This window comes from Ovis canadensis, chromosome 16 (assembly GCF_042477335.2).
Source record: "Ovis canadensis isolate MfBH-ARS-UI-01 breed Bighorn chromosome 16, ARS-UI_OviCan_v2, whole genome shotgun sequence".
In the NCBI taxonomy this organism is placed as follows: domain Eukaryota; kingdom Metazoa; phylum Chordata; class Mammalia; order Artiodactyla; family Bovidae; genus Ovis; species Ovis canadensis.
The window spans coordinates 27,146,806-27,159,168 of NC_091260.1; the positions used below are offsets into that span (position 1 = coordinate 27,146,806).

Sequence of the window (12,363 nt, forward strand, 5' to 3'; positions counted from 1 at the left end):
TTCTTCCAAGGAGTAAGCGTCTTTTAATTTCATGGCTGCAGTCACCATCTGCAGTGATTTTGGAGCCCCCAAAAATAAAGTCTGACACTGTTTCCACTGTTTCCCCATCTATTTCCCATGAAGTGATGGGACCAGATGCCATGATCTTCGTTTTCTGAATGTTGAGCTTTAAGCCAACTTTCTCGCTCTCGTCTTTCACTTTCATCAAGAGGCTTTTTAGCTCCTCTTCACTTTCTGTCATAAGGGTGGTGTCATCTGCATATCTGAGGTTATTGATATTTCTCCCTGCAATCTTGATTCCAGCTTGTGTTTCTTCCAGTCCAGCATTTCTCATGATGTACTCTGCATATAAGTTAAATAAGCAGGGTGACAATATACAGCTTTGACGTACTCCTTTTCCTATTTGGAACCAGTCTGTTGTTCCATGTCCAGTTCTAACTGTTGCTTCCTGACCTGCATACAGAGTTCTCAAGAGGCAGGTTAGGTAGTCTGGTATGCCCATCTCTTTCAGAATTTTCCACAGTTTATTGTGACCCACACAGTCAAAGGCTTTGGCATAGTCAATAAAGCAGAAATAGATGTTTTTCTGGAACTCTCTTGCTTTTTCCATGATCCAGCAGATGTTGGCAATTTGATCTCTGGTTCTTCTGCCTTTTCTAAAACCAGCTTGAACATCAGGAAGTTCATGGTTCACGTGTTGCTTAAGCCTGGCTTGGAGAATTTTGAGCATTACTTTACTAGCATGTGAGATGAGTGTAATTGTGCGGTAGTTTGAGCATTCTTTGGCGTTGCCTTTCTTTGGGATTGGCATGAAAACTGACCTTTTCCAGTCCTGTGGCCACTGCTGAGTTTTCCAAATTTGTTGGCATATTGAGTGCAGCACTCTCACAGCATCATCTTTCAGGATTTGAAATAGCTCAACTGGAATTCCATCACCTCCACTAGCTTTGTTCGTAGTGATGCTTTCTAAGGCCCACTTGACTTCACATTCCAGGGTGTCTGGCTCTAGATTAGTGATCACATCATCATGATTATCTGGGTTGTGAAGATCTTTTTTGTACAGTTCTTCCGTGTATTCTTGCCACCTCTTCTTAATATCTTCTGCTTCTGTTAGGTCCATACCATTTCTGTCCTTTATTGAGCCCATCTTTGCACGAAATGTTCCTTGGTATCTCTAATTTTCTTGAAGAAATCAAGGGAGGTATAAATGTATGATACTTCACAAATTATGTCTGTTATGGTTCACAGTTGATCAGTATGTACTCTCTCACTGGTGTACAATTTATTTGATTTCAGAGATTTACTGAGCAGCTGCTATATTTACCAAATATATAATATATTATGGATACATTGATAATGAAAACAGTCTTCTCTTCTGAAGGAATATGTCTTTTTATCACTGTCTCTTTTTCTCTTTTCCTTGGTCAGTTTTCCAACTCTTGATCATTTCAAGAACATCTTCTAACTCACGCTTTTTTTGGTATTCTTTTTTTTCTTTCATAATAATACTAAGACTTTTTTTGTTGTTTCCTCTGATTGTACAAAAACAGTGTTGCGTATGTACTGGCACTTTAGCCTGAATCTAGGCAACCATACTAAATGTCATTGTATTTGTTACCATCACCCCTGTTTCAGTTAAAAATATCCTTGATGAAGCAGAAGAATTATTAATTTTATTAAATCATGACCCTAAAGTGCATGTCTTTAACAAATCATCTGTTTCATAGAATGGGAAGTATGTAATCCTCCTTTTGCTTCATGTCTTAGTCTGTTGGTTATTATAATGAAAAGTGCTTGTGCAGTTGTTTGAGATGAACTAGCTACTTTTTCCTGGAACACAATTTTTATTTAAAAGAACAAATGAAAAACTATGGATGGTTAGCAGAAATTCACTTGAAAAATGAACAAAAGAGCTTAGTATTCAGTCCCTGGGTTGGCAAGATCCTCTGGAGAAGGAAATGGCAACCCACTCCAGTACTCTTGCCTGGAAAATCCCATGGACAGAGGAACCTGGTAGGCTACAGCCTCTGGGGTCACAAAGAGTCAGACACAACTGAGCTACTTCACTTCACTTCACTTCATAGCAGCATTGTCCATAGTAGCCCCATATCAGGAACTACAGCAAATTCTTCATCATTGAATGGATAATTAAATGGCATATTTACATTGGAAATCTATATAGCAGTGAAAACGAATGATGTGTATAGCTAGACAGCTCAGCAAAGATTATGCTTTCTAACAGATTGCTGAATAAAAGAAGCAAGTTATAAAAGAATAAGTACACTGTGATTCCACTTGTATAGATTTCAAAACCAGGCAGAGTTAACATATATGGTTTAGAGTTGCATAGGGAATGATTACCCAAGAAGTCAGGATAGTGTTTCTCTCTCAGGGTAAAAAGGATATAACTGTTAAGGTGAGTACAGGAGACAAGAACTTTATTATTCTGAAAATGTGTGTTTCTTAAATTTGGTGGAGATATGATGGATGTTTGCTTTATAGTTTTTCTCTAAGATGTAAATATATGTTTTATTCTCTCTTATGTCATATATTATGAGCATAAGAGAATAAGATTAACCTCCCCAGAAAAATAAAACAACAAACAAGAAAATATGATTAAGAAATACGATAAAGGAGTTAATCTGACTGGTGACTAATTTTACATGTGTTGTATATATTGCCTGCTATAAAACTCAGAGTCAATAAACCATCACACCTTAACATTATTTCTAAACAAAGCTGAAGTTTATCTTGAAGTAGTTGTTATAAGAATGATTCATAAGACCTCTGTTTCTTGTGGTCTTATTCAAAACGACTTTATACTCAGTTTGGCTGAATGCAAGACTTTTCCTAGGCACTGCTCTATTGTACGCTTGTGTTAAATGTCACCGTGGAGAAATCTGAGGTTAATCTGATTATCTTACTATTACAGGTAATTTGTTCTTTTGCCTTGTGTTGCCCCCAATATATTTTGTTTTTGATGTTCAGTAATTTTACTAGGATGTGATCCAATGTGGATGCACCTGTGTCAGTTTTTCCTAGGATGTAGAATAATTCACATTTGATGAGATTTGAGCCATTTTTATTTCTTGAAAGTTTTCTTGTACTTTTAAATCACTTTTCTTAGTGTTTATTATTTTGATTCTTCTCTTTGGGAATAATAGTGATACATATATTGGATTCTTTTACTTTGATTCTTTTAAACTCTGCTTTTTTTATACTTCTGTGAGGAATATTTTTAGCAGTTGCCTGTTTTTCTTATTTGCTACCTCAGCGTGGCCTTTTTCTTATAATAGTTTTATTCTCCTCCTCCTCCTCCATTTATTCCCTCTGACAGTTCATGTTTTCATCTCTTGTCTTACCATATCTTCCCTGATTACTTGTATCTCCACATTGAATTCTTGTTTTTCTGAAATGATGGCTTTGTTAAGTTTGGGTTCATACATGTCCAATTTTTATCTTCTCTGTAGCAATATTTTTTTCTGCCAGATGTCCTTCATCTTGTTTGTATTTTCCTATTCTTTTTTTTCTTTTAAATATTTAATATATTTGTTGACACACTTCTTTTTCCTTTTGAACCACACATCTTTGAATGAGTTTGATTTTTCTGGGTGAACTACTTGTAGAAGGTTATGTTGCAGAGGGACCAGAGCTATTTTGTCAACAGAAATGTATTAATGATATACAGTGTTGCATGACTGAAATTCTTTAACTCTGTATTTTTTTTTTTAAATAACTACTGGCAAGATAGAATCTCTCTTTCACCTTTTCTCACTGACAGACTGATTCCTACAAATATGGTTTGTTTGACTCCCCAGTCAGCCCCATCTACTCTTGTGACATCTAGAATAAGGGTGTATATTCCAACAGTTTGCACCCTTATTCCAGCTGTTTATAAGAAGTATTGTTGGTTCTGTCCCTCAGGTTGTTGAACTTAACTTCAGAGACCATGCTCTACTCGTTTTAGCTTATATCAATTATTACTGTCCCCTCTGTGTGTCTTTCTTCATTCCTCTTTGATTTTTCTGTATTTAATCATCCCTCCATGTACATTATGACATGGTGGTTTATGGTTTTACAAGTTTTCTACTTTTCATTGAATGTGGAGTTTATGTTTCTTTTTTCCCATTTTTTTTATTGCTTTTGAGTGATATATTAGAGGAAAAGGGAAAACTTTTTACTCCCAGTGTAGAAATAAGTGTCCTTTAAACTTTGAGATACAATCAGAAGTACTAGGATATGAGAAGGGGAATTCCTAGTCTTTCATTTGTATCGCGTAGGGGAGGTTTAGCTGAAAATGTTCATCAAACAATTTATTTCCTGGGAAAGAAAGAAAGCAAAAAGCCTACTTTGTTTTAACAGATTTTGTACTTCATTTTTTGAAAAGTTAAGAATAATTTTGGAATACTTTGGTTTCAGGATTACTTAGCTTTCCATAATTGGCTATGCTATCCTTGTTATTAGTCACTAAGTCGTGTGACTCTTTGCAACCTTATGGCCTGTAGCCCACCAGCTTCCTCTGTCTGTGGAATTCCCCAGGCAAGAACACTGGAGTGGGTTGCTGTTTCCTAATGATGTTATCCTAATCGAGTACAAACTTCTATCATTGGATTTGAGATTTGTTTTGCCTTACTTATAAGCCAATAAGTTAGCTTATTACTGTTATATGGATGCTAGCAAAAGGCATGAGTTCCTGAATCAGGCACTTAAGCACAGCAAGTAGTATAAGTATTAGTATATTTATTTTGTTTCCTTTTGGAAGGAACCCAAAATCCCACATGGGCAGCACAGTATGGCCTCAGATAAATGCCACACAAGTAGTCGGTTTATATCAAAACTGAGAAACAGTGAGCTTGGGGAATCTAATACTTCTATGTGTGCTAAGTTGCTTCAGTCATGTCCAACTCTTTGCAACTCTATGGACTGTAGCCAGGCTCCTCTGTCCTTGGGATTCTCCAGGCAAGAAAATACTGGAGCAGGTTGCCGTTTCCTTCTCCAGGGGATCTTCCCAACCCAGGGATTAAACCTGAGTCTCTTGTCTCCTGCATCGGCAGACAGGTTATTTACCACTAGGGCCACTTGGGAAGCCCAATACTTTTATAACAAAGGGATGTAACCTCATTTCTCAAAGTTATTCTGAGGAATGTCCTGGGGCCTTAAGAGCAAGCCTTGCAGACGTATCATACTCAGCAAAATATGGGAAATCATAAGAGCGTCTCTCTCATTTCTCTCTCTCTCTCTACCTATATGTGCCTTTATCTCTCTCTGTCAAACAAATGACAATCATTACCTAATCTGAAGTATTTTATTAAACACATAAAACCAACCATGATAATGTTCTCTTCCTATCACTGTTCTTTCAATGGAGTGGGCACCAGGTTCACCAACTCTCCTTTGTTCTTTTTTTTTAAATTATTATTTACCTCAAGAGCAGGGGGCTGAGTTTATTTTTTATCTGTTTATCTATCTTTCCTTAGATCTTGGCACATCATCATTATCAGTCCCAGCAAGAACCCTTCTTGTTTTAATATGTGTTGTGCTTAGTTACTCAGTTGTGTCCAACTCTTTGCGACCCCATGGACTATAGCCTACTAGGCTCCTCTGTCCATGGGGATTCTAGGCAGGAATACTGAAGTGGGCTGCCATGCCCTCTTCCAGGGGATCTTTCCAACCCAGGAATCGAACCCATGTCTCTCACGTTGCATCTGGATTCTTGACCGTCTGATCCATGAAGGAAGCCCAAGAATACTGGAATGAGTAGCCTATCCTTTCTCCAGGGGAACTTCCCAACCCAGGAATCGAACTGGGGTCTCCTGCATTGCAGGCAGATTCTTTACCAGCTGAGCTACCAGGGAAGCCCTGTTTTAATATATGTAAATGTACATTTCTGTATTCTCATTTTCACTCCCTTGCTTCCCTCTTTCCTTTGATAAAATTGATACCTATATTTGGGCTCCCCATGTGGCACTAGTGGTAAAGAACACCTCCCAGTGCAGGAAGCATAAAGGATGAGGGTTGGATCCCTGGGTCAGGAAGATACCCTGGAGAATGGAATGGCAACCCACTCCAGTGTCCTTGCCTGGAGAATTCCCATGGACAGAGGAGCCTGGTAGACTATGGTCCATGGGATCACAAAGAGTCAGACATGACTGAAGTGACTTAGCATATTTGAAATCATCTGTATCCTTGCAAAATATTGCAGATTGTTTTATATATGTCTGTTTATTTTTTAACTTAAGTTTGAAATGTTTTCAAACTTATGGAGAAAATGACATAGTAGAAAGAGTTCCCATATGTTCTTGAGTCATATTTTTTTAATTGTTAATATTTTGCAACATTTCTTTCTCTTATGTACATGTATTTTTTCTGTACTATTTGAAAATAAGTTGAAGACATGCCCCCTATCCCTAAATATTTCAGTATCTTTCCTAAGAAGAAAAAACAGTCTCTTATATAACCACAGTATGATTATCAAGTTAGTTTAATATCTATACACTATTATTATCTGATATGTAATCCATATTCAGATTTCCTCAGTTGTCTCAGCAGTGTTTTTTTTAACCTTTCCCTCCTCCAGTCTAGTTTCTGTTGCATTTGCTCATGTCTCTTTAGTCTTTAACTCTCCGGGACAGTTCCTTGGCCTTTCTTTGTTATTTGATAATATGTATGTAATTTTTGTTTGTATGATATACTGGTGTAGACCTTGTTCCTTTTCTCAGTTTTTCAGTGTTTCTAAGATCCACCTATATTTATGTGTAGACGTCTATCTTGTTTGTTACTTCCAACTTCTGCCTAGTTTTCCATAGTATGCATCTGCCAAAGTTTACTTATCCATTCCCCAGTGACAAACACCTATATTGTCTTCAACTCCTTGCTATCGTAAATAATTCTGTCACTAACATCCCCATACATGTTCCTTTTAGGAATATTTCTGGAATATCTCTCCAAGAATAGAATTGCTGGGTCATAATGTTTCTTCTATTTAATTTAATCAAAGTACTGCTGAATTGCCTTATGGAACAGCTGCCCTGCCACACTTTAACTGTTCTATACTAAGATCTCAGTTTCTCTATACCATTGCCAATATTTAGTCCTAGGTAACATTCTCACTTTTGCTAATATGATGGTTTAAAGTTTGCTCTCATTTATTTTCTCTAATTACTAGTGGATTTCATTTCTTTTGCCAAACTCCTCACTGATAGTGTTTGCTCAGGAAGGAGCTTTTCTGTAATACGCACACACATACACACACCACAGGCACGCACACATACACACACACACTCCAGCCTGGTCAATGTACTAGAGGGATATTTTGAAGCTGATGGCATGAATGGCAATTGTAAAGTCCCATTACACTTTGTGTCACTGTCAGTAAACCAGTTGACATTAGTCATATCATTTCTCGGAATTTTTACATTTTAAATATAATTTGTAAAAGTATACATTCTCCTAGACAACTGAAACCAAGATCCTTAAGACAGCTATCTGCACCTGACCCTTAAACTATGAAGATTATGTAGAAATAGAACTTAAGATTTACTTCTTCAGATACTTGAATTCATTAATTTTCAAATCTTTTCCCTTATTTACTTCTGAATTTTTAAAAACTATGTACTCTATTGGTTATTTTTCAGTTGGTGTCCAAAATTTGTTATGTCTAACTAATTGCAAAGAATAGAATTTCTAGAGTACTGCAGAAATTACTTTGTAAAAAGTAAAAACCTCCTTAAATATACCTGATTGAATCTAAATGCCATAGCAATTTGGTAACTAGCATTATGCATTTTAAAAATACACAAATAGGTTCTTCTGGTTTTTGTTTCTTATTTTTGCAGTGTTGTATTGGTTTCTGTCCTATAGCAACACGCATTAGCCATAGTTATACATACATCCTCTCCCTCCCTGGCCTTCCTCCCCTGCCTCCGTCGCATGCCTCCAGGTCAGCATGGAGCACCAGACTGGGCTTCCTGTGCTGCACAGCTTCTTACAGGCTGTCCATCTTACACCTGATAGTGTGCATGTGTTGATGCCACTTTCTCCATTCCTCTCACACTCCCTTTCCCCGACTGTGTCCACAAGGCCATTCTCTGCATCTGTGTCTCCATTCCTTCCCTGCAAATAGGTTCAACAGTGCCATTTTCTAGATTTCATATATATGCGTTAATATTCTATATGTGTTTTTCTCTTTCTGACTTACTTTATTTAACAGACTCTAGGTTCATCCACTTCACCAGAACTTACTCAAAGTCATTCTTTTTTATGGCTAAGAAATATTCTATTGTATATGTGTACCATAGCTTCTTTATCCATTTGGTTCTTCTTTTATAGTCAAATTTAGATCTTTTTTCCCCTTCTTTAGCTCAGTGTTTCTGCTGCTCCTTTCCCTCCCAGAATATCATTCCTAATGCATATTTTAATATTTCTTAACATTTTTTAAAAACATATTTTTATGCTTTAAAGTATTTCAATTATATAAAATATCTCTACAACAAAAAATTTAAGTTACAATTACATTTTTTAAATTTCCTGTGATCATAAAAAATCTTTTTTCTGGGTTATATGTTCATTACATTACAATTATTAATAATTGATTAGAAGAATATATACATATTATGAATTTTAATAAATAGTTAAACATAAAAGTAAAGTTTATGTTAGAAAATATATCTTTACTAGACTTGATCTTAGCCAAAAGACCAAGAAGCAATAGAAGATGTATCTTTAAATGTATATTTTCAATTACTGTATTTACCTCTGTACTGTTAGAATAAGACGGTTTCAGCACCAATTCAGCTGCTTTATTTTTTTTCTATAGATGTGAATGTTGATAAAATTGGATAACATATGTAGTTGAGTGAAGAGATTTTATTATAGAAATATCACTCAGTTCTTTTGAATTATTTGTTAAAACAAACTTGGGGATCTATCATCAAAATTTTTAACAACCCATCAGCTATTAATTTGATTATATCATCCTATAAACTTGATGAAAGCAAGAAACTACATATGTTACTCAATCACTGAAATCATTCTTCTTCTTAGTCCTGACACTGTTTCTAATTGTCTCTTTCCTTGACACCCATGTTTTTATACCCTGAGGCAATGAACTATTACAAAATTATGGATGAGTGAAAGGTAAATTTTTCTGTTGTAAGGTGGGAGAAATATGATTTCAAAAGAAACTTTACTTTCATAGAAAAGAGTAAATAAAAAATTATGGAATCTTTAAAAAATGATTTTCTTACGCCATCTGTGCCTGCATACACCTATCTTAACATAACTCAGGGATTTGTATGCTGCTGCTGCTGCTAAACAGAAATGATATTTTTAAAGCTGTCATTTTTCCCAGAAAATCATTTAGCATCAACTTTTGTGAGAAATAGAGTATTAAGTTTATTGAGTTATAAATTTACAGTAAGGAACTTTTTAATGTAAATCAGTAGCTGCAAATTTATATATGTTTTGACAAAATGTATATCTAATTCAACAAACAGTATACTCCATCATTATGTTCCTGGAAGAGGTTGACTTGAGTGTGTTGATGTCAAACCCAAGACTAAGTATTGATATTCTTGGAAGGTTATTTGGTGGTTTCATTTAGGGTGCTCATATAATTCTCTTCTTTTGCTTATGTTAGTCCCTACACCTGAATAATTAGTTCCTCCTCCCTCGTCCCACCATATCTGTCTTAATGATAGCTCTTTAATACTATATTTGTGAATTCAGCTTACCATACATGTCTCAAATCTAATCCCTCTTCTCTGTCCCATGCCCTCATTCAGATCTACCTCATTTTTCAATTGGTTATCATCTTTTATCTGTGCTCCCTGGCTCCATTCTCTTTCTACTCTATTGTCTCCACCACAGAATTACTATAATAACTTTTCTAAAATTTGGATCAATTCCATATTCTCCTGCTTAGAAATTTTCAGTTGCTCTTACTGACAAATCTTTAAAGTCTGTGCACTTGCTAAAGTGTTGATACTTTCTTACATGTATTAGCTTAAGACTGTCTGTTCTCAACTACTTTTCCAAATTTTTCTCCAGCAGCTATTCTTATCTGTTTTTTACTTGTGTCACACAAATTACCTATTTCCTTGAACAGATATAATGGTGCACTTACTAGAATGTCACAGTGGACACAAGGATATTTTTTAGTGATTTCGCCTAAACTTCTGACTCCTTGTGATGAAAGACTTAACTTTATTCATATGCAGTGATCCTTTACAGAAAAATTTTATGATTTATCATTGAGATATGTTTTCAGATCACAGTGATAGCACTCAGCATAGCTATAGGACACAGGAAAAAAATGACAAAGAAAAGCTTTAAAAAATCAGAGAGGCCATGTTAAAGAAAAGACTATATTCATAATCCTTAAATGTATCAAGATTTTTCAAAAGGTGGTTTGAAAGCACATACATACACAAACATAAATTACATAATATATTGAATTCTCCTTTATACATACTAAGAAAAAGAGTTTTTATGTTTTGCCTATAACATAGAACTCTATGGATCATAACTATCTTTTCATAATTCCATTTTGGATTCAGCATTATGAAGTAGCTTGAACTCTAGCAGGTATTAGGTAGGGGCTATTAACAGTTTCAACACTTAGTAACTGTATGATTTTTATGGGTCAATTATACATCCCTGTCTATTCAAGGAGAGACTATCATATGAGATAACATTTGAGAGTATAGTATAAATTTAAACAGATTTAGAAATACATTATATCATTGAATTATTCCTTAATCTCTTTACATTAATCCTATATTTCCTTAGAGAATCTAGTCTATCTTGATAGAAGCCATATGTTGATAGGGCTAATAAATGATCTAAAAAGGAAATAAAACATATTGAGGGTTTGTTTTATTTATTTTTTTCTAATTTTTCTTGTATGTTTCTTATGTTTCTTCCTTGTCAAAACAGTTTTGGTATGAACCATGATGGAATTGGAAATTCTTGTGGGACAAAAGGTCATGAAGCAGCAAAACTTATGGCAGCTCACATTACTGCAAATACCAATCCCTTTTCCTGGTCTGCCTGCAGCCGAGATTATATCACCAGCTTTCTAGAGTAAGTAATCTCTGGAGAGTGATGATGAATTGCTCCAGAAGTAAGCCATTGATAGAAGCCTAATATGTAGTGCTTCAAACTTTACATAATGAGTAACTTTTATGGGTCCCAGTGATACTTCAGACTGTTCCCCAAATACTTTAATATATCATTGTGGCAAATTTTAAATTTTTTTCTTTGTACTCAAATAGAACACAGACTAAATTAGGGGGACACAAACAGATTAAGGAACTGGAGTAAGACTGTAAAAGGAGTTGATGATGTGAGTTAGAAATGTTAAATAAATGGGAAGGAATGTTAGAAAGAATTTAGATTTACATAACTTAGTAATGCATAAGCCAAGCGTTATTTCAGTGATTACATATTTCATTTTGTTGGTTAAAAAAAAAAACTGAGTTCTGTAGAAATGCCAAAGTATCTAATAGTAACAAACAACAACAACAACAACAAAAAAAAACCAAAACCCAGGAAATGAAAATAAGAAAATGAAAATTTGTCTTCGAAAATATATTAAAGTGACTCATCTTTTCTCCAGTTTGAGAACTTCTTTGCTGGTCCTTTAACGTATATTCTAAGAGTCCGGTTATTTAAATTTGAAGACTATAAATTAGCTCAGGTGTAACTATGTTTAGGAAAGCAGATGTTTTTCCATATTTCACCTGCGTAGAACTTTAAGATTAGACTTTGGAAACTGTTAGACTTAGGTCTCACTCTCTAACAGTGTGATCTTGGTCATTCATGTTTTTTACTTAAACTTTCTAATATTCAGTGACTTCATTTGTTGAATAAATTTAGGTAATGATACACATATTATTAAGTTGTTATGTAAATAATTATGTATAACACCATAATGTATATAAAGCACTTAATAGACATTCATTATGTGGTACATTAAATAATATCAAGGTTTTAAGCACTGTTGTTCTATCATTACCTTCCACTGTTTTCTGCCGTTTTTTTCTGAGGAGGAGTGATGAAGTATTGTGAAAGAGTTGGTCATACACAAAGTACAGGAGAGCAACAGAAATTCTTTTTAAAAACTGTCTTTGTTTAAAGTTCACCTTAACATGGTCATAGTGTAACGTTTTAGAAATTCAGAGGGAGACCTGGGTTTGATCCCTGGGTCGGGAAGATCACCTAGAAAAGGGAATGTCTATCCACTCCAGTATTCTTACCTGGAAAATTCCATGGGCAGAGGAGCCTGGCAAGCTACAGTCCATGGGTTGCAAAGAGTTGGACACAACTGAGCGACCAACATTTTCTTTCTAACACTATGTAGGG

General features: G+C 35.1%; 1 protein-coding gene across 6 annotated transcripts in view; it reads left to right on the top strand.

The window, feature by feature from the left end:
* Positions 1-12,363, top strand: part of ADAMTS6 (ADAM metallopeptidase with thrombospondin type 1 motif 6) — a 289,127-nt gene that overhangs the window by 131,705 nt on the left and 145,059 nt on the right. For all 6 annotated transcript variants that reach the window (XR_011249658.1, XR_011249659.1, XR_011249660.1 and 3 more), the window contains one exon: positions 10,936-11,082. Coding sequence is in view for 3 of the 6 variants with exons in the window: in XM_069556308.1 (XP_069412409.1) it covers positions 10,936-11,082 (147 nt within the window). In the remaining 3 variants the exon portion in view is untranslated. The remainder of the gene's footprint in view (positions 1-10,935; positions 11,083-12,363) is intronic.